This window comes from Myotis yumanensis, unplaced genomic scaffold (assembly GCF_028538775.1).
Source record: "Myotis yumanensis isolate MYYU_CA2020_CCGP unplaced genomic scaffold, mMyoYum1.0.hap1 SCAF_1, whole genome shotgun sequence".
NCBI classification, from domain to species: Eukaryota; Metazoa; Chordata; class Mammalia; order Chiroptera; family Vespertilionidae; genus Myotis; species Myotis yumanensis.
In genome coordinates, this window is record NW_027223752.1 from 172922984 (window position 1) to 172949857 (window position 26874).

Here is a 26874-nt window from a genome sequence, read left to right on the forward strand (position 1 = left end):
ATGCACTAGTGTTTTATAAGGGCAGAGTCCTGTGGGAATGTAATGATGCTTCTGCTTTCAACCACATATTGAATTGACCTAGCCATGATTCAACTTGAGGTTTTCCTTCTCCATCAGCTCATCATGAGGAGTTTCCCATATAGCCATAGTGCAAGTTGAAGGAGAGGTGCTGATGCAACCTGCTTGTGCCCTCTGGTCCTGCTTATGCTGGATCCCAGATGTACTGCTTTCATCTCATCATGAATTACTGCTAGGCTGTCGAATGTTGTGACTTGGTGGAATAAGTTTGATAGAATACAACTCATCATGAATAGTTGCAACCATATAGTCAACATGTTATTCCATGGTCAAGTATTTTCCTTCTACCAGGGAAACAGCATGCCACAGATTGTTTTTCAAGAACAGTAAAATTCTCTGCTGCTCTAGAACCAAAAAGGTTTGCATTGTGACTGTGCCACTGGGGCTTGCCAGAAATTTCACATGGCATCTTTTTCCACCATCGATACCGCTAACATCATAGGTCTTCTGGGTCATACGGTCCAAGGGACAGGGCTGTACCACAACCTGGTCCTGCTTCAAAGCCCTTTATCCTCTGGGCTCTACTCAAAGATAGCAGCCTTTCTTATCCCTTGAGCCCAGATGTAGCACATGCTGCCTCCAAGAACACTGGATGCTGTGTTTCCGTTTTTAATGTGAGAGGTGGGAGATACAATAATTGTTTTTTTAGTTTGGGTGGCATAACCAGGCATGCCCCTGACCATTGGACCCCTAAATAATCTATTGACACGGCAGGCTCCTGAATCTGAGTAAGGCTTATCTCCCACCCTCTGGTGCACATATGTCCTACCAAGGTCTCCAATGTGCTAGCCCATTTTTGTTTATCCAGTTTGATTAGAATGATGTCATAGATATAGTGGTGTGATATCCTGCAGGATGTCCAGACATTCAAAACCTCATTGGAGTATGACAGGAGTATATAATATACTGTATTATAATATGGCCCAAGGGCAAAATTATAAATGTATACTACCTTGTCCATGCAAATGCAAAATATTTCAATCCCCATTTTGGATAGGGATAGAAAAGAAATTTCACCAAATTAATGAATATGTACCATCTACCGAGGCCATGTTAACTTGCTATAGCAAAGATAGTATGTCTGGTATGGCAACAGCCACTGGGGCTTCCACATGGTTGAATCTAATGTCATTTTGAGGAGTTTATCCAGTTTTTACATGGGCCAACCTTGTAAATTAAACAAAAATATGATGGAGACCACCAACCCTGCATCCTTTTCAGTTTTAGAATTGGTAATATTTATTACTATCTTTCCCCAAAATATATTGCTTTTACCTTATTGCCTTAGCCGGAGACAGTTTCAGAGTTTTTTTGGTTTTGTTTTGCTTTTTAAATATATATATTTTTTATTGACTTCAGAAAGGAAGGTAAAGGGAGAGAGAGAGATAGAAACATCAATGATGAGAATCATTGATCAGCTGCCTCCTTCATGCCGCCCACTGGGCATCAAGCCTGCAACCTGGGCATGTGCCCTTGACTGGAATCAAACCCAGAATCCTTCAGTCCACAGGCTGAGGCTCTATCCACTGAGCCAAACCAGCTAGGGAAGATTCAGAGGTTTTTACTTGACCTTCCCCACTATGGTTAACTCTTCTCCCAAAAGTCAAGGTCCCAACTATTAAACATATCTATTCTGGTTACACATTTGGTGAATGGTAAAGGAACCATTGTGTGGGTTTGTGGGCACAGTGAATTCACTGTGAACTAGACCCAGGTCACCTTTACCTGAATACCATATGTCCTCATTCTAAAAGGGGAACCAGGATGATGCTTCAGGGCTTTAGGTATCAATGTAAAGTCATATCTGAGTCCAAACATTTCAAATGTTTGGTTATTCCTTTTTCCAAAGTGACAATGACCCTCTCGCAATCTGGGACCCCATGGGGGATGTCAGAGAGCCGGTTTTGGCCTGATCCCTGCAGGCCAGGCCAAGGGATCCTACTGGTGCACGAATCTGTGCACCGGGCCTCTAGTTCCCAATAAGGGCCAATGGACCAGAGAGCCACGTTTTTGTGCCAGGGTACCTTGTCCCTGGAACAATGCTAGAGATAGATCATCAAATATTGTCATTCTAGATTCCTCTTTTATAAATGGCAAGCAGGCCAACTCCTACCCATGAATACATTTCTTTCTTTAGACAAGTTTAATGCAAGCCCTTACTTAAGTGTGTAGCAATGAAAACCCAGTGTGTCTCTCTGGAGTTCCACTCAAACCTCTGAATTTTGGGTGTTTACAACCTGTGGGTTATTTCTAAAGACTATTTATCTTGTCCCATACATTTTAATTATTTCCAAATTTAAATTTTAAAAGGTAAATTAAATTCATTTTGAGAAAAGTACCTTATTGTTGACTTTATTGTATGAATTTTTCACATACTCTTTGTAAAGTATTTCTTTCTCAATATTTCACAATAATCTTTCTGATTAGGCAGTCCAATTACAATCTAGTCAATATGATATAATGTTAAGAGCCTTGAAGACAAAAACAAACAAATAACAATACAAAGCAAGAAAAACAAAACAAGCCCCGAAGACAGAACTGTTTTCTTGGGAAAGTGTTTTAACCTCAGTTTCCTTACCTATCTCAGAATTTTTATTTTTTTTTAATCCTCACCCGAGGATATTTTTCCATTGATTTTTAGAGAGAATGGAAGAGAAAGGGAAAGACAGAGAGAAACATTGATGTGGGAGAAACATCGATTGGTTGCTTCCTGCATGAGCCCTGACCAGGGCCTGGGCTGGGGGAGGAGCCTGCAACCAAGGTATGTGTCCTTGACCAGAATTTAACCCAGAACTCTTGGGTCTGCAGGCTGACGCACTGAGCCAAACTGGCTAGGGCTATCTCAAAATGTTGAAGAAAAAATGAGGTATTATCAATCCATGTGAACGGATTAACATGGTGCCTTGCATGTAGTAATTCTCCTATTTACTTACATTATTAGCCTTGAGGCCAGACTTTTGTGCAGCTTTTAAAATTAGATTTTGAGCCAAAACTGGTTTGGCTCAGTGGATAGAGCATCGGCCTGTGGACTGAAAGGTCCCAGGTTCAATTCCGGTCAAGGGCATGTACCTGGGTTGCGGGCACATCCCCAGTGGGAGATGTGCAGGAGGCAGCTGATCGATGTTTCTCTCTCATCGATGTTTCTAACTCTCTATCTCTCTCCCTTCCTCTCTGTAAAAAATCAATAAAATATATTTTAAAAATATTAGATTTTCATTTCCCCCAAATATTTGTTAGCAGTCTACCTACACATCATCAAGAAGGTACTATTTTACTAGTGGAGACACAGACAATTAATTAAATAATGTTGGGTTTAGAGCTAGGGTTATGAAGTGGCCTGAAGAAAAATAAAGGGATAAAGAGTAATGGGCATGCTAATTTAGATAGGGTGGTCAAGGAAGGTTTCCCTCAGGAGATGGCATTGGAACAGAGAGCAAAATCAAAGGAGGGAAGAACTGTGTGACTGGCTCATTCATTAGATGAGTGAGTGCTTGTTAGCTGCATCCTTTAGGTTCTTAGTCACATGTGTTTGTGGGGGTACTGAACTATTTATGTTTCTATGACTTAGGGTGCCAAGCAGCTCTTAGAGTCCAGGAAGGAAGAACCTGGGCTTCCCTTGTCCTTTAAATAGCCTCCAGCAATGACACATTTCCCATTACTAACTTAGTACTTCTTGAATGGTTTGTCAGTTCTGTAAATGAACCTGGTACTAGAAGTCCTGTGAAGAGAAAGGCATTTGGAAGAACCTACCAGAGGAAAGCAGCTATGGTATGCAGGCAAGAAATTGCGAGTCAAGAAAATTGGGTTTGGATTCCAGCTTACCACTGGCTATGTGGACTTGCACGCATCCCCTAACTTTACTGAGTCTCTTTCTTTATAAAATGGGAATGATAACCCTAGCTGGTTTGGCTCAGCAGGTAGAGTGTTGGCCTGCGGACTAAAGGGTCCCAGGTTCGATTCTGGCCAAGGGCACATGCCCAGGTTGCAGGCTCAATTCCCCCCAGTAGAGGACGTGCAGGAGGCAGCCAATCAATGATTCTCTCTCATCATTATGTTTCTCTCTCCCTTCCTCTTTGAAATCAATAAAAAAATATAAAAATAATAAAATGGGGATGATAATGTCTAATTCCCCTAATTGTTATCAAGGTCAAATGAAGTAATCAATATGAAAAATACTTGGAGCCCTGGTCAGTATGGCTCAGTTGGTTGAACTTTGTCCAGTGCACCAAAAGGTCGCCGGTTTGACTCCCAGTCAGGGCATATGCCCAGGTTGCGGGTTTGATCCTTGGTTAGGGCATGTGCAGTAGGCAGTGCATTGATGCTTCTCTCTCCCTCTCTCTCTAAAACCAATAAAATCATATTTTAGAAAATAATACATAAAAAAATTTAAAAAGAAAGATAGTTGGTATGTTATAGGAAATCAATAAATGTTAGTTTATTTTGAAAGCTTGGAATATCCTTAAAGATAATGGGCGGGGGTTGGTTCTATGCTTAAAAGAATTTTTAAGCATATTATCCTAAAAAGTATAAGTAAGAAATTTATGTCATAATACTATGTAATGAGAATTATAGTTAACACTGTGTGCTTACTGTGTTACAAGAACTTTGTAAGCATGTTACGTGGATTAGCTCATATCTTTCTCACACTTACCTACAAGATAACTACTGTTAATGTCCCATCTAATTCATAACAAAAATGGGGTGTAAAGGCCGAAACCGGTTTGGCTAAGTGGATAGAGCGTCGGCCTGAGAACTGAAGGGTCCCAGGTTCGATTCCAGTCAAGGGCATGTACCTTGGTTGTCGGTACATCCCCAGTAGGAGGTGTGCAGAGGGCAGCTGATCGATGTTTCTCTCTCATCGATGTTTCTAACTCTCTATCACTCTCCCCTCCTCTCTGTAAAAAATCAATAAAATATATAAAAATAATGGGGTGTAAAGAGACTGCCTATGGTCAAACAGTTAATGGTACAGTTGGGATTATAACTAAGATAGTTTGATATCAGAGCCCATGTTCTTAAGTATCAAATTACACAATTATAATTTAAAATTATCCTGTTAGAAGCCATCATCTTAGGTATTTCCTAGAGAAATATCACTATAGAAAGTGACAATAACAACAAAAACAGAGCATAAAGTATAAGTATAACCAAGTTTAAAGAGAGTGAACAAGGTTAAAAAAATCACACCAATATTAGTGTTAGAGGTTGCTTTACGTTATATCTAAAGTTAATACCCAACATTTCAGTATTAAGGATTATTATTTTCATATCTTCTGTTTCAAAAATCTATTCACTTAAAGAAAAATGGCTGCATATTATTGATTAGAGACAAAGAAAGGCATCTAAACAGAATATTTAAAATTTTGAGGACTGTTTTTTTCAAACTGTAGACAGTGTAGACAGTGAGGGATTGATCACAACAGATATAATCAACATGATATAGTTGAACAATGCCCAGAAAACAATGACTTTGGTTATCTAGAAAACATAAATAAAACTCCAATGACAAAGAGGTAAATACATGATTAAGAACAACTTGTGTTATACCAAATTATTTAGTCTCTTACCATAAGTAAAATCTATAAAGACTAATAATATACCAGCTTGATTATATTATGTAGAGAAAAGCTCATGACTATTTACAGATGCTAAATGATAACCAATTATTCCAGGCTTATAAATAATAGTTACCATGATATAGTGCTGAGCTATAACTAGTTATGTATTAAAGTAGATGTGATCAAGTAGAATAGTATTTTAATACTATATTCTATTTCATATATCTTCCTATTACTCTCTTCTTTAAGCACAAAGATGGCAGTAAGGTAATAAATGTCATTTTTTTGTGGAATAATAGAGAAAAAAGTATAAAATTTCTGCTGTGTATATTTCAGATTGGGAAAACCAAAACAACTGCATATACACATAGATAAAAATCTAATCACAAATCTTTAAAAATTATCTTATTTTATTTTATTGGTTTTAGAGAGAGGAAGGGTGAGAGAGGGAGAGAAAAACATCAATCAGTTGCCTCCTAGGACTGAACCAGAAACCTAGGAATCAAACCCACCACCTTTTGTTGTTTGGGACAAGGCTCCAACCAACTCAGCAACACCAGCCAGGGCTCTAATCACCAATCTTTGACATGGTAGAATCTAATGGTGATATTAGGCAGACACATGAATGTGCTATAAAACACATGTAACAGATTGAATACAAAAAAGGAGAGAAATTAAGTTATAAAGACTAGGAGCATATGTAAGTATTGGAAAAGTATGAGGATGATTGACAAAATGGGGAGTTTTTTTATCAAGAGGAAAGTTAATAAATTGGAGGTTATCATTAAAAAAATAGTTAAGAAAATCACTGGTTTTCAGGCCTGTGTAAGTACTGAAATCTTAATTCTTTGCTGTTACCTGGCAGCATCGTGAAGATGGTACATGTATGGTATCTCCTCCAAGAAGATAACCAGATTCTACTTTTAACTAACAGAAAATGCCACTGAGATCAATTATAATTACTTTGGATAGTTTAAGTAACTATAATAGTAGTTATTAGTTAACAGATGGTCTCAGTAAGTTGAAGTCCATTTATTGGTTAATTTTTTAGAATTCCATCTACTTCACACCTACTAGAGCTAAGCAGACTAGATAAAAGCTCTCAGCAATCACATCGGACAATCCAGGTAAATCAAAACATGAACAGGCAATGGTTTTGAGTTGTTATGCAGCCTCAATTATGAGTTAGTCAACTCAAGCAACCATTATGTACTCAATAATAGGTATGACACAGCTCTGGACATCAGTGACACTACAAGGCAGGCAGGCAGGCACAGGCAGCCTGCGTATACTGATGTTTGGCGTCAACATTCCTAAGAAGCATGGGAAATATCAATAATATGTCTCTCTCATTAGAACATCATAGTAGTGCTCTACGAGGTTTCTCTTTTTCTACTTGTTGTATTAATGATCAGACCGTGCGGAAGAACACTGTCTTGAAGGAAATATAGGATGCCAGCCTGCGGATACATTACTAATTGCCAGTCATCGTTGTGAACATAACAACATTTTCCTGAAGATTAAAGCTACTACTGAGGGTAGCTACAGCGATAAAGAAAAAAAAATTGTCTTTTAAAAATTTATTTCATTTTTTCTGTCACCATTTATCCCCCCTATACCCTCTTCCACTTCCACCCATCCCCCTCCCCAAGGGAAAAAATTGTCTTGAAACATTAAAATTGCACTGGCTTATATGATCAGCAAACACAGTGAACAAAAGAAAACTTTAAAGCATTGTTTAAAACAGCGGTTCTCAACCTGTGGGTCGCGACCCCTTTGGGGGTCGAACGACCCTTTCACAGGGGTCGCCTAAGACCATCGGAAAACACATATATGATTACATATTGTTTTTGTGATTAATCACTATGCTTTGATTATGTTCCATCTATAACAATGAAATTGGGGGTCACCACAACATGAGGAACTGCATTAAAGGGTGGCGGCATTAGGAAGGTTGAGAACCACTGGTTTAAAACAGAAGCAGGAAGGAGCTGGTCCTTGGCAGGCGCGAGGCTGCTCGTTAGGAAGCCCTCCTAGAGTCTGGCGGCTCCCGGAGCCGGTTTGCCATCATTGCTGCGCGCCCTTGTGAGGTCAGGGTGCTCCCCGCGGCGGTCCAGCCCTGAAAGAGCCGGGGCGCGGAGTGACTCAGGCCCCGCTCAGGAGGATGAGTCAACGTGGAGTCATAGTCGACCGGCCTCACGCCTCCGCGCGACCCGTCCAGGGCTGAGTCGGCGGGGCCCGCGTGGCTTCCCGGGCCGGCACCTGGACTTAGGCCATTTCCGCTCGCACCGAGAACCCGAGCAGGGGCACCGCGAGGGCGGGACCTGCAAATACCCCTGACTTCCCCGCGAGCCTCGGCCCTGAGGGCTTCACCTCAGGCTCCGGGGCAGGAAACGCCGTCGGGTGCACCCCCTCCCCCCACCTGCGGCAAGTGGGTCCTGTGGGCGGTCCCGCCACCCCCTCTCGCAGGGATGACGAGTGACCACCCGCGTTAGCGGGGCCCGGGGACGGTCGATTGCTTCAACGGCCACGCCGCTCCATCGCCGCCGCCTCTTTGTGAAACCGAGAGAAAATGGTGGGAAGTCAAAAGGCAATGAAATAAGCACACAGGCCTCTCGTCCTAGGACCTCTGCTACACAAATGAAGCTTGATTGTGCGTGCTGAGCCTGCAGGTCCCAACCTTCCGGGGACGATGGGAGGACAGGGCAACAAAGGGCTCAGCAGGCATGCCCGGCAGTGAGCGCCACGGCAGCGACCCGGGCGCCAGGCCAGAGGACTGAGACCACCCGCCCGCACGCGGCCGCGCGCCGCGCCGCGCACCTGACCCTCCGACCACGTGACCAGCCCTTTAAAAAAAAAAAATCTCTTTGCCCTTAAAAAAGACAGCGCGAAAGAGAGCGAGAGACTACATTCCCCAGAAGCCTCTCGTTCCCCACGCTGCCGCAGTCTTGCGCAGGCGCCGCCAAGGCCAAACGGCCACGTCCGTCACGTGGATATTAACCAGCCAACCCGGTTTGAATCTCATTTTTTTCCTCTCGCCCCCCTTCAGGAGCGGTTGTGCGATCAGATCGATCTAAGATGGCGACTGTGGAACCGGTGAGTGTTGCCTTCGGCCCCCACCCCCACCGGGCCCCGCGCTCCGTCTCCCTTTCGACTGCGGGACCCCGCGGGACGGCGTTCCCGGCGCGCACACCATCCCTCGCCGCCCCCTCCCCCTCTTCGTGGGCCTGACCTCCCCTCGGGCAACTGGGGGCGCCCCGGAGGCTGGCCGCGGCGGCGTGGAGCGCACACGTTCTGGCGGGGGCCAAGGGCTGGGGGACAGGGTGGGGGAGGGGCGGCGCGGCGCCGCCTGCGGAGCCGCGGGGTGGCCCCCCCGGGTGGTCCGGACCCTGCGCTAAGGGTGTGGGGATCGTCTTCGGGTAGAAAGGCGCGGGGCTGGCTCCGAGCGGCCGCCGGGAGCCGCGGGGAGGTTGGGCGGCGTGCCGGCTTGGAATGAGATGGAGGAGGGAGCCCGGGCTGCCTTCCCCTCCCTCCCTCCCTCCGGCGGAGGGCGCGGGCGTGGGGCGCGCGCGGGTCGTCGCTGGACCGGTGGGCCGAGAGCCGGTGGGCGCGCGGTGCGGGCGGGCGTGGAGCCGCGGCACGCGCGGGGAAGCTGCGACCTCGCCGAGGGGAGTCGAGCGGGGCGAGCGCATGTTCCTCCGGCGCGCCCGAGAGTTGGCGGGCTTGGCGGCAGGGGAGGCGAGAAAGGTTTGGGGTGGGGAGGAGAACCCCGCGTCTCGCGGGAGAGCTCTCCGAGGCGCGGGAAGGGTGGCGGTGGGGAGAAGGGGGCTCACTTTGTTCTCGCCCCTCCGCGCTGGAGACGGGGCTGTCATGGAGGAGGGACGGGGGAGGAGCGAGGCCTGCCGCTCGCCGCCGCGGGTCTGGCCGCCGGCCGGACCTCCCGCCGCGCACACACGCCGGCCTCCCATTCATTCATCCCTTCCGCGCCGTGCGCACGCCGCCGAGCATGCCGAGGAGTCCGGGTCCCGTTCTTAAGAGTGTTTACTGCCCAAAACATTTTTTTTTTTTAAAGACCCACTTCACTTAACTTTGAAAATTAATTTTCCATGTGTGTTTTCTTTATCCATTTTCCTCTCCAATTAGGCACTATTTTAAACTTAGTTGAAGCAAGCAGATCCCAGAACAGAAAGTTGGGAGTGACCGCCCAAAGGAGAGGGTATCTTGGTCCTAGTTTGGGTTTGCCAGCACCGGCTCCCTGAAACTTCTGGGCCTGCCTGTGTGGCTGTTTTAGGAATGTCACACCTAAGTGACATTGCTTTAGAGGTATAATGGAGTTTATTAGCAACCAGAAATCCTTTGACACTCTGGAACCAGTTCTAGACCAGGGTTGCCAGATATTTTTGTATATCTAATGCTAGTTTGTGGTTTTGGTAATGGTCTACCAATTTGCTTAACCTATTTCAAAACTAGCCATGGGAAAGCTATGTGTGTGTGTGTGTGTGTGTGTGTGTATATGTATATGTATATATGTGTGTGTGTAAATATATATATATATATATATATACATGCCCCCCCCCCCCCCCCCATTACATTGATGTAAACTATTCTTACCTTGTTGCCAGAATTTAGGGGAGTTTGTCTGCTTGATTACTTGTCTTTTTATTGGTATCAGTTTTCATTTATGTTCCTGGAAATTAGATTGACTGCAAAACTGTCTCTTAGTTTTCTGATACAATTAGCTGACTTTGGGATATTAATGTTACATAGGTAAAGACTTAGGAGAAATCTGTAAAATTTTAATTTTAATTTAAATCCCTTTTAATGGGTTCTGATGTTCACTTTTGACCGTATCTGTTGTCCTACCACTTTACCAGTGTCATTAAAAAAAAAAATTACAGCTGGTAATGGTGGCAAGGCTAAAGCTTCTAAACAGTAATAATGTATTCTGTGAAATTTCAGTAACATTTAGGTCCTTCAGATTTTGCAAAATAATGCAGGTTTGTTTCAACAGCACAGCACAGAACTACAGAGTGTTGAAGGACTATTTTGAGTCAGTAAATATTTATAGACCCTGATTTTAGAACATTGTACCAACAAAGTTATACAAGATGTGATTCTATACCTTGTTTAATGTAAATGCTTAGTGAGCTTAATTCTCAGTCAGTGATACAGTATTGTGATTGTTCTAGTGCTGTTCCAGGATGATTTGGATTCTGCATTTAAATTTGGGGAGTAGTGAACCTAAAAATCTAAAGTGTACGAAAGTGGAAAGCCAGATTGAAACTATAGTAGTTTGAGGATGTATAAAATAGTGCAGAATTGTTCATTTTTGGTGAAAATTTTTAGTACTTTTAATGCATCCTCGTCCACAAATTATTTATAATTTTTTGGACAACTTTAAATGGTGGTTTTTATTTTTTTTAAGCAGCTGATTAGTATTGGTTGCAGTTGAGGTATGCATGCTTAAGCCTACAAAATGTTTGTTCATTGCTGTTTCAGCTAGCTTCTAACTTTTCTTACTGCTTTTTTGCTGGGCATAACAAATACTTAAAAGAACCATGTTGGTTTGTTTGTTTGTTTTTTCCTCCTTGTCCCACCTTTCATAGGGGACTTTTTATCTGTGTACATAAAATATCAGCGATTTCTATTTGATATTGTGTGGTTTTTCTCAAGTTTGTGTGTATAAGCTCAGTTATATTTGTTGAGAAGCTTGATAGGGTAAATTAAAGGAAGCATTTTCTCTCTTTACAGCGAATATGGCAATATTTTGAACATTGGGATAAACAATACTCTTCTGTTACTCTTTTGGCATTTGAAATGTGGCTGGATCAAATTAGACTTACTATTAATTGGTGAAGATGGCAAGGCCATTTCCCCAGGCCATCTTGTCTCCAGCAGGACATGTTTCTTTAGCTTTATCTTCATTCTGTATTCTTTATTATTGAGCTTTTTTTTTTTTAACTTGTTCTTTTTCTTTTAAATTGATACATTCACATGTATAAATCTATCCATTTATTGTATTATAGATGTCCCCTTTGTTGTTTTTTCTTTTTCGCATTGACCCCCCTCCCCCCCGTACTTGTAGTTCTTTTTAAGGTAAGAGATTACATTTTTTTTTTTTTTTAGTTAAACTGAAGGTATATAATTTTACTTGTTTTTACACTGTGTCTCTTCAGTATGTAAAGTTGTACATTAATTTCAAAAGTGGGATCAACTTGGACGGTCATCTGATCTGTTTCTTTTTTTATCCTTTAGAAACATGCTTTGTATTGCAGAGTTTATTTATTAAAAGTAAATAAGGCTTAAATACATATTGACAAATATGTCATGTAATTCAGTGTTGTTTATTAACCAAAGATTTGATTGACAAGCAGATCTTGCAAATTAATATGCATGTTCTTGCTTTAATGAAAGAACTCAGTATATAAAAATTCATTCATAAAGCAACTAAATGAATCTGGTATTTATATTCCAAATTTCACTTCATTTTATACTTTGAATTACTAGTATGCATAATTGTTTGACATGGAAAAATTCAGTTTAGAAATACACAGTTCACACACTAAAGATGTAAAATTAATTATGTAAACTTACCCAATTTGGACAGAAAACTTTAAGCAAAACATTTTAATAAAATATTCTGTTTAATTTATGGTTAAGAATATAGAAATGCCAACAGTCTTAGACATAACAAGGAACCTGTGAAATAGTTGTTCTAGCAATGGTAATTTCTACTTTTCCTTCCTTGCTACTACTGGAAATTTTCTGGTTCTTCTGGTACCTGTGACTTGTTCTGTCTTTGTCATAGAGACTCTTTTGAGCAGTGGAAACAAATACGGGTTATAGTCTAACTTAAATATCTGTATGACCTTGCAGATTAAACATTCTAAATCTAGCTAAAAAATGGAAATAAGATATCTTATAGTGATTTTGATGTTTTAATGCAGTATTCTGAGATGGCAGTTTGTCATTTATGAAGAACTAAATGAAGTTTATAGTACTCCATGAATATGTTGCATGCCGGTGTATCCATGCATACATAGTGTATACACCTTTTCCTCTCTTCGCTAGGAAATTCACATAGCTGCCTTTTGATTATCAGTCCTTGGCCATTAACAAGAAATGCAAAGCTTATTTATGATCCACAATCCTCAGATACTCTTCCCACTCCTATCTATATCGTAAAAATCGCTAGTGTTTCTTCAAAAGTTCCTAATTGTGTCTGAAAAAAAGAATCACATTTGTCTCTTATGTGCTGAATAAGTCACTTCCAGGAACTGAGAATATAATCAGAAAAGTAAGATTTTTTTTGCTCAGTTGGAACTTTTTTTTAAAAAAAAAATATTTTTATTGATTTCAGAGAGGAAGGTAGAGGGAGAGAGAGATATAAACATCAATGATTAGAGATAATCATTGATCAACTGCCTTCTGCACGCCACCCACTGGGGATCGAGAGCCCACAACCCGCCAGTTGGGACTTTTGATACATTTTCCCACAGAAACAATGGGAAGCTGTACTTTAGTCACACTGTGTTTAGTAAGTTTCTGTAGAATTATGACAAATCTAACCAGCATTGGATTTCAAGCAAATGACTTAATAAAAATGACCTTTTAAACACAGTCTGTTACATCTATTTTTAATGTAGGCAGATCTTTATTTCTTAGTAATAGCTAAAATAAAGCACTTGCAGTATATACTTGTCAGGCACCACACTAAATGCTTTTTTTTTTTTAATTGTCTAAAGTTTTACATATGTCTCCCTTTTCCACAATTGACACCCCTCTCCCCCACACACTAAATGCTTTATATATATTAATCCTTACAAGCAGCCCTGTGAGGTAGGTAATATTCTTATTTCACAGATGAGGAAATCAAGGCACAAAGAGATTAAGTAACTTTGTGTGACTAACTTGTCCAAGATCACACAGCTAGTAAGTAAGCGGTGGGGTGGAGTTCAAACTAAAGCAGCCAAGTTCCAGATATGTGTTCTTAACCATGACACTCTTTGCAATAGGCAGGCAATGTGGTTTCCTTATGCAACTTGGGAAGATTAGTTTGATAAACACTTCACTAGATATTTTGCTATAGCTATAAGATAAAATGTGTGGATATTTGTTTTTAGGCTACCACAATATTTGGTAACTGAAGTACAGAGTCATATGAAAATAAATAGCAACCTGGTCTCTGCATCTGAGGACTAAACGAGTAGTTATATTTTAGTAATTGGTCCAGAACTTTATGCGTAGATTTCTCAAGAAAGTGAATGGTCAATTCCTGTCTCCATTTTCTCATTTAATTTCTGGACCTTGTCAATTCAAATGATTGGCCAGTTAAAATATTTTGCTAGTGAAAACAGTAGTACATTTAAAAAATTTTGAGATTATGAAATTTATTCTCCACTACCTTTGTTCTTTCAGTAATTTTGGTGAGAGGTTTGGCGAAGAGTTAAATAGTTGTTTTGAAAAAAGTTTTCAGCTATAATATGTTCCTAGTCTTAAAAGCAAAATTGTTTGGGGAAGGTAGTAATGAGACCTAAAGATTTCTCTGGAACTCATGGCTTTACAGTAATTTTTAAAGCTAAAATATACATAAGCATGTTTTTAGTTGTATATTTTAAACTTGTTATTCTAAAATGCTATACAGAAATTAGTTATAATCTTTAAGTATTAACTAAGGCAAGAAAATTTGATATTTTAATTGGAAAGCTAAAACAGTTTTTTTCCTAATATTCTTTTTTTTAAAAATATATTTTATTGATTTTTTACAGAGAGGAAGGGAGAGAGAGATAGAGAGTTAGAAACATCGATGAGAGAGAAACATCGATCAGCTGCCTCCTGCACATCTCCTACTGGGGATGTGCCCGCAACCCAGGTACATGCCCTTGACCGGAATCGAACCTGGGACCTTTCAGTCCGCAGGCCGACGCTCTATCCACTGAGCCAAACCGGTTTCGGCTACTAATATTTTTAACATCTTAGGATAAATACATTTTATAGGGTTCTCGCCTCAAGCTTTATTACTATTCTTTTCAAAAAAGAAACAAATTCAACCCAAACTAAAAAGTGCTTTATCTTCAGTAAAACTCCTCCTACCTTAAGAATAAAGTCAATGTGTAGGTCATCATCATATACATAAATTAAATATAAAATCAAAACTAAAAGGATGTACCAGATGATTTATGGGCAGTGGCGTAGTGGGGTGAGAAGTGATTTTTATACATATATATATATTTTTTTTTTCATTTGAACTTGTAAACTTTTTAAAAAATAATGCTTAGGATTGTGAAATATCTTGGATTTTGGTTTATAGTATGTAGGTTTTAATTATTTATTTTTTAATCACTAATATGTGCCCATGGCCTAAAGTTTAAATAGACCTTTTTAGCAATTGTTGACATCTGTGGTCCTGTTTTCAGAATAATGTTTTAAAATATTTCAAATAAAATACTTAGAATTATAAAAGAATTCAGTTACATTTATGTGTACAGTAAGAATTAAGTGAGTTAACATGAAACATTAAGGAAGCTTCATGGCACAGGCTATGTGCCATCCAACATGGCAGACACTAGCCACACATGGCTATTGAGTACTTGAAATGTGACTAGTGCAACCAAGAAAATTAATTGTAAACTCTAATTAATTTAAATATAATTTTAATTACTTGAAATTTAATTTCATATGTAGCTAGTGGCTACCAAATTGGATAACATAGCTCTAGAATCTACACATACTCTGGTGTATATAAACATATGCATCTGTAGTATATTTGCCTTAATTTTGTACAACGAATATGACCAATTTGGTTGGATAAGTTACTGTTTAATTCTATCCTAGGAAAACTTCTATTTTAATCTTTCAAAGATAATTGTTTGGTCTTGTATGGAATTAAAATTGTCCTAAGGCTTTTTTTTCTTTTTTCTTTTTTTTGCTATTTAAAAACTGTGTGAATAGGGGGCAGTACTTTACATTGTTCAAAACTCAAATTTTGTCCAAAAGAGTATACTGCAAAATCGTCTTAACTGATCCCATCCAGGTGGTTTACCTCTAGAGGTAACTAACATTGTCACTTTGTATCTTTCCGTAGAGATTTGTATATATAGTACAAGCAAATATGTATATTCTTTTTTTAAAATCCTAACCCAAGGGTATATTTATTGATTTTAGAGAGAGGAAGGGAGGGAGGAAGAGAAAGTAAGAGAGAGACAGACACAGAGACATCATGTGAAAGAGAAACATCAACTGGTTGCCTCCCTTATATGCCCCGACCAGGGATTGAACCCGCAACCTAGGTATGTACTCTGGGAATTGAACCCACAACCTTTTTGATGTATGGGGTGATGCTCCAACCAGTTGAACCACCTAGCCAGGGCTGCATATTCTTTAAAGAAAAAGTAGTAGCCAACTGTTATGTACACTGTTCTGGCATATTATGATATTCACCTAATATGTCTTTTAGAGCATTGCATATCAACACATAAAGCTTTCTTTTCTGATGATATGTATTACATGGTTTGGTCTCTTTTTTTTCCATTTCAGCATCTTGTGATTTATTTAAATGTTGTTCCCAGACACATATGTGGGGTAGCATATGTCCTCATTATTATGTAGTAACACATAACTTGATGCTCAGTGAGAATCTTCACGTGTACATGGTTTGGTCTTGATCATAGTTATTTCTATATTGATCAATGTTTAGATTATTTGTAATCATTTCCTATTTCAGTGCTCTGATCAATAACCTTTTTCTCAATATATCATTTCCATACTTGAGGTAGTATATCTGTAAGGTAAATGTTTTTGCAACAATGTTAAAAATGTAAAAACTCAAATGGTCAAGTAAAAACACTTCTTGTCTTAGCCAATTTGGCTCAGTGGAAAGAGCGTCAGTCTGCAGACTGAAGGGTCTGGGTTCAATTGCAATCAAGGCTTGATCCCTGGCCCTGGTCAGGACATGTGTGAAGGCAACCAATCGATGTGTCTCTCTCACATCAATGTTTCTCTTTCTGTCTCCCTTCCATTTTCTCTAAAAATCAATGGAAAAATATCCTCAGGTGAGAATTAATAAAACACAAAACAAAAAAAGAAACTTCCTTCTGTGACTATAGTTGGCTATCAGACTACTTTTTTAAAAAATATATTTTATTGATTTTTTACAGAGAGGAAGGGAGAGAGATAGTCAGAAACATCGATGAGAGAGAAACATCGATCAGCTGCCCCCTGCACATCTCCCACTGGGGATGTGACCACAACCCGGGTACATGCCCCTGACTGGAATTGAACCCGGGACCCTTCAGTCCGTAGGCCGGCACTCTATCCACTGAGCCAAACCGGTTTCTGCCAGACTACTTTTTTTAAAGCTCCTCCCCTTTCAGATTGTGAAATGTTTATATGTAGAAAAAAATATAAAATACATATGTGCAAAAGTGTTACAGTAATAGACTGAAGAACCATGTACTCATGATCACATTCATATTTCCCCCATCCTGACTTATGTTAATCCTTCCCTTGAATTTTTAAATGGTATAATTACAGTTTAATCCAGTGTTATATGTTCCTTTTAGCAATGTGTTTTAGTTAGAAAAACTAAAAACTTAGATGTGTAAGAAAAGGTTAGTACTGCTATTGTTAGATGAAGTTCCCAAGAGAAGATAAGCTAAACACCTTTTCTGGGTTATTGTTTGGCTTTCACTTCCTGGAATTATTACTAGAGCCCCTCTTGGGGAAACCAGTAGGTAAGATCATGAACGTGTTCTGAGAAACATAAGGCTACAGTTACCTGATCAGGCTGTGGTGTGGGCCAGCTAATTAACCTTCACTTAGGAGAGTGGTCTGTGGGAGTGAGCTGCTCTATATATTTTAAGAGTTAGGTTAAAGATAAACTATTCGGGTGTGAAATTCTTAGCTGTTCCAGGGAGCAAGGCACAGAGGAGAGAAAGCTTCGTGAACACATGGTTAAGTATAGATAAAAGTTCGGGCTAGGAAATGTGTGTGTGTGTGTGTGTGTGTGTTTTAAGGGTAGAATAATAGGCATCTTTGTCATAGCAGCCTAATCAAATGAAGGTCGTGAACACATGGTTAAGTATAGATAAAAGTTCGGGCTAGGAAATGTGTGTGTGTGTGTGTGTGTGTGTGTGTGTGTTTTAAGGGTAGAATAATAGGCATCTTTGTCATAGCAGCCTAATCAAATGAAGGTAGCTTGAATCACATTACTCTAATCTGTACCACTGCTCTCTATATCTGGTGCATACCTGTCTTTCTTGAATCTCCTTTTATTTTTCTCTGATTCTCTCTCATCTGACTTCTTTGTTGCATCTCTTCCTTTTCTGTGTCCCCTTTCTTCCTTTTATTTGGTTTCTTGTTCAATTTGGTGGATCACATCTCCAATAGTTTTTGAAAATAGTTACCAATGAGAGTTAAAGATTTTTGAGACCTTGCATGTTAATGCAATACACACACACACGCACACACACACACACACATACTAGTGGCCTGGGTGCACGAAAATTCGTGCACTGGCCGGGGGGGTTCCTCAGCCCGGCCCCTGCCCCCTCTCACAGTACAGGAGCCCTCAGGGGATGTCCTACTGTCCGCAGTCTGGCCTCCCTCTGTGGGAAGTGACCGGGCTGATCAGGGGAAGGTGCCGCCCCCATCACCCCGCCTCTGCTGCCACTGCCAGCTGCCACAGCTGCCTGCCCTTGTCCGGAAGGACGTCCGGCTGTCTGGTCTACTTAGCATATTATGCCTTTATTATTATATATAAATACTAGAGGCCTGGTGCATGAAAATTCATGCACTGGAGTGGTGGTGGGGGGTCCCTCAGCCTGGCCTGCCCCCTCTCACAGTCCAGGAGCCCTCAGGCGGGAGGCGACCCGGCGATCAGGGGAAGGTGACGCCCCATCACACCTCTGCTGCTGCCACTTTCGGCAGCACAAGCCTCAGCCGGCCCTGGTTACCTGAGCCTCGGGAGGCCCTGGGCGGCTGGGCAGCCGCCATCCAAAGCTTGCCTGTGCCTTGGGCCAGCCCTGGGCGCTGGGGGGCTGAGGAGACTGGGGGTCTCCGGAGGCAGGCACATGGAGTGGCTGGGCCCGCCTAGGGGCAGGCCTAGCCTTGCTATGCACCTGCCGCCCCGGCAAGGCTGAGGGGACTGGGCGCCGCCATCTCGTGGCTGTGGGTATTGCCATATTTGAGGGTGTGATGGTCAATTAGCATATTCCCTCCTTATTGGCTGTGGCCACCGCCATATTTGCAGCGGTGTGAGGGTCAATTAGCATATTCCTTTATTAGCTAGGGTGTGTGTGTGTGTGCATATATATGTAGTTTGGTTGGGTATAGAATTCTTTTTTTTTTTAATATATTTTTATTTCAGAGAGGAAGGGAGAAGGAGAGAGAGAAACATCAATGATGAGAAAGAAACATCGATTGGCTGCCTCCTGCATGTCCCCCACTGGGGATTGATCTGGCAACCTGGGCATGTGCTCTTGACCAGAATCGAATCCATGACTCTTCAGTCCGTAGGCTGATGCTCTATCCACTGAGCAAAACTAGCTAGAGCTGGGTGTAGAATTCTTCAGAATTTGAAGTCATTGCTTCATGGCCAGTTTCTGTTGTGGCTGTTGATTTCTGATGGCTGTTTTTTGTTTTGTTTTTGTTTTTTTAATGTGACCAGTTCTCTTCCTCCCCAGAAATTTGTAAGCTCTTTCCTTGTTCCTATTTAACAATGATATGTTTTAGTATCAGTATTTTTAATGTTTTTATTGATTTTAGAGAGAGAGGAAGGAAGAGGGAGAGAAAAACATTAATCAGCTGCCTCCTATACCTGGGACCAGAACCCACAACCGGGGCATGGGGCCTGACTGGGAATCTAACTGGCGACCTTCCAGTGCATGGGATGACGCCCAACCAACTGAGCCACACTCACCAGGGCTAGTATGAATATTTTTATTGGTTGTGCTGAGTACTTATTAGACTTTTTCAATATGGCAACAACTCATATTCATCACATCTGACATTTATTATTATTAGTCACTTTTGACATTATTATTTTCCTCTCTTTTTTTCTCTTGGAAACAGTTATTCAGATAGTATATCTACTGGACTGGTTCCCTGGCTTTAAAGAAAAATTAAGTCTTGCTCTCAAATTCCTTCTCTTTTTGCTTTATTTTTTGGGAAATTTCATTTATTTTCCAACTTTTTCTGCCTGATATTTTTAATTTTCAGATGTATATTCTCTCTCTCTCTCTTTCTCTCTCTCTCTCTCTCTCTCTCTCTCTCGTCTTCTGAATTTTCACTTCTATGGTTTCTTAGAATTGTTATGGTTTCTTATAATTTTTGTATGCATACAAAATCTCAACTTATTCTTTTGAAGGATACAGGTACTTTATTTTTATATGTACATACTTTAAAAGACATTTTCTTTTTTGCTGTCTGTTTCCTCCAAGTCGCTTATTTTTTTAAAAATATATTTTATGGAATTTTTACAGAGGAAGGGAGAGGGATAGAGAGTTAGAAACATCAATGTGAGAGGAACATCGATCAGCTGCCTCCTGCACACTCCCTACTGGGGATATTCCCGCACCCAAGGTACATGCCCTTGATCGGAATCGAACCTGGGACCCTTGAGTCCGCAAGCCGATGCTCTATCCACTGAGCCAAACCAGTTAGGGTGCTTTTTTTTTTTTTTTTTTTGGAACCCATATGGCAGCAATCCTAGTGACTTGGAGTAGGGGGAGGGGAATTCAGGAATCTAGTTATTTCACAAACAACTCTCATAGAATTCTGTTTAATTGCGCCCTTCCTTCACTACCCCTTTGTAAAGGTGCTGTCAGCTGCTGGACTTGAAGGCTTTAACTGTGCACATTGATTATTACCACTTATCCTCCATTTACATTCCAGCTCTTTCTTTTACCCTGCTCTCCCCATAGTTGTGGGCTTAAAAAAGATATCTTTACTATAGTTTTAGTGAAATTTTGCGAGGGAACAAAATTAGAGTCACTCATTTATTCAAACATTTCAGTGCCTGTCTTATGCCAAGCACTCTTAAGTGGATAACCCAGCTCTCTGTGGACCTCACGGTTACTGCATTACTGAATAGAAAAGAAATAAAGAAGAGTTACCATGACATTTTAGAAGTAACTTCTTGTTGCATTCTGATTATAGAATACAGTGTTATATGCTTTTTCTTTTTTTTTTTTTAAATTAAATCTTTATTGTTCAGATTATTACAATTGTTCCTCTTTTTTCCCCCCATAACTCCCCTCCTTCCAGCTCCCACCCCACCCTCCACCCTCACTCCCCACCCACTGTGTTCATCCATAGGTGCATGATTTTTGTCCAGTCACTTCCCGCATCTCCCACACCCCTTTTTCCCCCAAGAATAGTCAGTCTATTCCCTTTCTATGTCCCTGATTCTATTATAATCACCAGTTCATTCTGTACATCAGGTTATTTATTCACTTGATTCTTAGATTCATTTGTTGATAGATGCATGTTTGTTGTTCGTAATTTGTATCTTTATCTTTTTCTTCTTCTTCCTCTTCTTAAAGGATACCTTTCAGCATTTCATATAATACTGGTTTGGCGGTGATGAACTCCTTTAGCTTTTCCTTATCTGTGAAGCTCTTTATCTGACCTTCAATTCTGAATGATAGCTTTGCTGGATAAAGTACTCTTGGTTGTAGGTTCTTGGTATTCAGCACTTTGAATATTTCTTGCCATTCCCTTCTGGCCTGCAAAGTTTCTGTTGAGAAATCAGCTGACAGTCGTATGGGTATTCCCTTGTAGGTAATTGAGCCTCTTTCTCTTGCTGCTTTTAAGATTTTCTCTTTGTCTTTTGCTCTTGGCATTTTAATGATGATGTGTCTTGGTGTGGTCCTCTTTGGATTCCTTTTGTTTGGGGTTCTCTGCGCTTCTTGGACCTGTAAGTCCATTTCTTTCACCAGGTGGGGGAAGTTTTCTGCCATTATTTCTTGAAATAGGTTTTCAATATCTTGCTGTCTCTCATCTTCTGGCACTCCAATGACTCTGATATTAGACCGCTTAAAGCTGTCCCAGAGGCTCCTTACACTATCTTCACACTTTCGGATTCTTTTTTCATTTTGCTTTTCCAATTGGGTGTTTTTTGTCGAATCTTTGGTTTGATTATTGTACTCCTCTGGTCTGCTATTGGTATAATATTCTTTATTTCAGTCCGTGTATGCTTACTTTCTAATTTCTTTATCGTAGCATCGAGGGTCTCATTAGTTTTCGTGAGGCTCTGCACAAATTTATGGCAAGCCCTCAAAATTGCGATTCTTAGCTCCATATCCTCCATTTCTGTCATGTTTTTTTGTCTCCGCATCTTTTATGCTTTCTTGGTGCACCCCCTTGTGGTCTCTGTGCGCAGTCTTGTTCTAGCCAAGCCTTAATTGTTGTAGTTAACACTAGAGGGATTTGACCCCCAGGCCGACTGGCTATAGGAATCAGCTGTAAGGAAAACGTCTGCCTTCTGGGGAGGCGCTAATCCAGCCTTTGCCTGAGGCGATCGGCAAATGGCTGTGCCCAGGGTTTGGGCGGGGCGGGATCAGCAGGGCGGGCGGAGGGAGCAGTTATGGCCACGCTCAGTCCCGTTCCCAGAGGCTCTGCTTCTCAGAACCCCGGCAGCCGCTGCAAACCTCGGAGAGAAAGCTGCCCTCAGGTTCCAACTGATGCCGGGTAATCCCGCTTCTCCCGTTTGAGTCTGGGTCCCTAGAGACTCGCCCGGATCTGGAGCCCAGAGTCTGAGACTCACTCCCGACCGAAAACGACAACCGCGCCCTCAGCCACCAGCCCGCTTTGCGCGCGCACCTCGGTACCTTTGTATTTTCCACACTGCGCCGCCTCTGAGCCTCGATTTGCTGTTCTCTTTCCTTCTAGTTGTAGAGTCTCTCTTCGGCCAGCCTTCCTGTGGTTCTGGGTGATGTCCGTTCAGTCTTTTAGTTGTATTTTTGAAATGGTTGTTTGCGGCAGCGGTCTCCGGTGTTCACCTACGCCGCCATCTTGGTCTCTCTCGATCATGCTTTTTCTATAACTAGGCAAAAAGTACCAGGAATAGTAAATCAAGCAAGCAATTTGCATCATTCATGTACCCAAGTGCCAGTGCCTTCAAGTGGACAGGAATTGTATATCTAACAAGTAATTTGCAGTATCCTATTTCTGTGTAATAAAAGGGTAATATGCAAATTGGCCCTAATGGTGGCACGGCTGGTCGCTATGCCACTGACCACCAGGGGGCAGATGCTGAACGCAGGAGCTGCCCCCTGGTGGTCAGTGTGCTTCCACAGGGGGCGTGCCACTCAGCCAGAAGCTGGCTCATGCTGGCCAGCGCAGGCCTAAGCTAACAGGTGGACATCCCCCAAGGGGTCCCAGACTGCGAGGGCACAAGGTGGGCTGAGAGACCCCCCCGAGTGCACGAATTTTTGTGCACCAGGCCTCTAGTTCATAAATATAAGCTATACAACTCTACTGAGGAATACAGTGGAGAACTTTAATAAATGAAGAATCATAATTTACTTTTGGAAAAGATTTATTATTGGGAAGGTGTTAATTTTTCTTGAATATCTAAATTCAGTACAAACTGAATCAAGAGGCCAAAATCTTTGCAGGTAGGTAGGGAACTACACTTTATACTGGACTCCACAAACTGACCTTTGGGCTATTTTTGTGTAGCCTGCTAGCTAAGAATAAATGATAGAAAGATCACCAGCCTGAAATATTTACTCTCTGGCCCTTTATAGAAAAGTTTGCAAGCCCTTGCTTTATAAAATGATTGTGAGGTTTATTTGAAAGAATAAGTAAGTGAGAATTGGCAGAAAATTTTTGAAGAGGAAAGGGGCAATGGGGAACTTGTTCTACAACGAGAAAAAAGCATTACTGAACAAAGATAACTTATAAACATGTCATATCGATGCATGTGGGGACTGACATCACTGGAATAGAGTGAGCAGTCCAGAAGTACACTCAGGTATATATTTGGGATTCAGTATAATTTTGTTGTAACAAATTTGAAACATTTAGATAGACATGAGGAAAATAAGTATCAGTAATTTCAATAATGAGCTGTCCTATGGTAATACTTTGGTGTACCTGTTTGTAGGTTCTTTTTTTCTTACTGTATCCTTCTTTGTGCCTTTTTCTTTTCCTTTTAAATAGACTTTATTTTTTAGAGCAGGTTTAGATTCACTACAAAATTGAGAGGAAGGTGCAGAGGTTTTTTTATGGCATGCCTCCTGCCCTCCCACATGCATAGCCTTTCCATTATAAATATCCCAGACTGGTAATTCTATTCTTTATTTTTTGAGGAGCTTCCATACTGTTTTTCATAGTGGCTCTACCAGTTTACATTCTCACCAGCAGTGAGTGTGGGCCCTCTTCTTTCATGTCAGTCTGTTTGGCTTTTGAGTTCTTTCCAGTTGAACTTTTCTCGTTTGTACTTGTGTCCATCCCTCTTCGAACACTGAAGAAATCTTTCTTGAAAACAGTTGATACCAACTTAGCATGCTTTCTAATGGAGCTGCCAGTTTCTTTAACCTCATCAATGTTCTTTTGATGCTTATGAACAGTTAAATAGTTATACAACACTATCCCTCGTTGCAGTTCTTTGAAGATGCCACTCTTTTTTTTTTGTCTTTCACATCTGCCTTGACTTTACACATCATTTCCCATTCCTGCTTCTTATTAAGCTGTTTTCTTTTTTCTAGTCTCTTCTGCTTTAACTTTTCTTTTTCCTTTTCCAGCTCTTTGTTTTTGACCAGAATAGTGGGTTTACTTTTAGATGTTTTTGTTGTTGTTTTCTTTTTGTTAATCCTCACCCCAGGATATTTTTTCCTATTGATTTTCTAGGGAGAATGGGAGGGAGTGAGAGAAGAGGGGAGAAAGAGACAGAGAGAGACACACATCAATGTGAGAGAGACACATCATTTGGTTTCCTCCTCCATGTACCCCAACCAAGGCCAGGGATTGAACCTGCAGCCCAGGTACATGCTGTTGATCTGGAATTGAACCCACAACCCTTTGGTGCATGGACTGATGCTCCAACCACTGAGCAACACTGGCCAGGGCAGGAGTTTTTGGTTAATGATTTTAGCTATGCCATCTGCCCTGCCCACATTAGTTTCAACACTAGCTTCTGCAGTATTTTCATTCTCATAGTGTTCAACTTATGTTCATTGTCTGTCAGCTTCTTTTTCATTTTCAGAAGAAAAGTGGCTCTTTTCCAATCCATACCTTTCTATAGAATCTCCAATGTTGGTAGCATCTCTGTCCTCATCTTCCAGCTCCAATGCTACAGCCCTGGCTGCCATTTTATCTTATTTTTTTAATGACTTTTTCAGCCCCCACCCACCCCACTCACGTGAGCTCTCAATGGCCAGGGTCATATTTCCACACTGAAAGCATCCCTTCCATAGTTACTTTTACATGAGTCTTCTGGTAGCCTTTGGTTTAAGCAGATTGACATTTAATTTTTGTTCTTAGACTTGTTATCATTCTAGAGCAGTGGCTCTCAACCTTCTGGCCCTTTAAATACAGTTCCTCATGTTGTGACCCAACCATAAAATTATTTTCGTTGCTACTTCATAACTGTAATGTTGCTACTGTTATGAATCATAAATATCTGATATGCAGGATGGTCTTAGGCGACCCCTGTGAAAGGGTCATTTGACCGCCAAAGGGCTCGCCACCCACAGGTTGAGAACCGCTGTTCTAGAGCATCACATATTTATTTCTTAGATCTCTATTATCACACTCTGAATTTATAATTTTGTCCTAAGCTATATAGCTGTGCAGAGTAACTTGGTTTTTGAGATATTAGTGCTACCTTGATAGTTAGTTTATTTTAAATATAATAAGATGCCTACAAGTTTTTATAGTAGTTAAAAGTTGAGGATATGTGCATTCAAGTTTGATTTGTTTTGTTAATCCTAGCCCAAGGATATTTTTCCATTGATACTTCTTTTTTCTTTTTAGAGAGGGGAAGGGAAGGAAGAGACGGAGAGAGAGAAACATAGATGTGAGAGAGACACATTGATTGGTTGCCTTCCAAATGCACCCCAGCCTGCACTGGGGATTGAGCCTGCAACTGAGATATGTGCCCTTGATGGGAATTGAACCCTTGATCCTTCAGTCTGAGGGCCGATGCTCTAATTAACCACTAATCCAGACTGGCCAGGGCTCAAGTTTAAAATTGTTCAAGATCAGAAACTCAAGTGTGGCTTGTAGGGATTTTTTTATATGCTAGTAAAATGTGGTTAAGTATAGCTTGCTGTCTATCTAGAAATGTCAGTTTTTATCTATAGTGCAACAAATTTAAGCAACTATGTTCACACAAGTCTAGTGTTAGTCATTACTACTTAATTAGATTAGTGTTACCTAGTAGATTAAACATCTACATATTGCATTTTACAATATTTTTATTTTTAATTATTTATTTTAAAAAGTCTTTATTGTTGAAAGTATTAAATATGTCCCTTCTTTTTGCCCATTGACCCCCTCTCCAGCCCGCCTAGCTCCTCCTCCCCCAAGGCCTTTACCACCCTATTGTCTGTGTCCATGGGTTATGTATCTATGCATATAAGGTCTTTGGTTGATTACTTCCCACCCACTGCCTCTCCCCTTAGATTCCATACTGTGTTCCATGTTTCCATGTCTCTGGATCCACTTTGTTCATCAGTTTATTTTGTTACTTGGATTCCACATGAGTGACATCATGTGATACTTGTCCTTCTCTGACTGACTTATTTCACTTAGCATGCTGTCTCAAAGAGTAAGAGATTCTTTTTTTTACTACCACACCTTTTTTTTTTTTTTTCTTACCAAGGCAAGCCTGAGAGTTTATTTTCTAAGAAATGCACTTCTTTCTCATGGGAGAACAATTCTTGAAACTAGGAGACAACCCACAAAGGAGTTTGCTGAATGCTCATAATGTCACTAAGGCCATTGAGTCATTTGCCTCTCCTCTTCTATTAAAGCTGTAGACATAGCCCTTGTTAGTTCCTTTTTGTTTTATGAACATGTCCCATTGTGGTTCAGACCAGCAATGCAAAAAGGTGAAAGCAATTTAGTGAACTAGATGAGCAAGTGATTTCTCAGGGATTGACCCTTGATCTTTTCAAGGACAACATTTCCATAACTAAATTGGGACTTCGTGTTTTTTGGGTTTGTTTTTTTTAAGAAAAATGATCTTAAATATAATAATGTTACATGCAATGAACACCAATTATTCACG

At 40.9% G+C, this 26874-nt stretch overlaps 1 protein-coding gene and 1 pseudogene across 1 annotated transcript in view; one reads left to right on the forward strand and one right to left on the reverse strand.

Annotated features, from left to right (window-relative positions):
- The first annotated feature begins 8665 nt into the window (after positions 1–8665).
- Positions 8666–26874, forward strand: part of EIF4E (eukaryotic translation initiation factor 4E) — a 49146-nt gene continuing 30937 nt past the window's right edge. Inside the window, exon 1 of the mRNA XM_070392386.1 lies at positions 8666–8732. Coding sequence (XP_070248487.1) covers positions 8715–8732 — 18 coding nt within the window. The 5' untranslated portion in view covers positions 8666–8714. The remainder of the gene's footprint in view (positions 8733–26874) is intronic.
- On the reverse strand, positions 23988–24952 carry LOC138999005 (RRP15-like protein pseudogene; annotated as a pseudogene).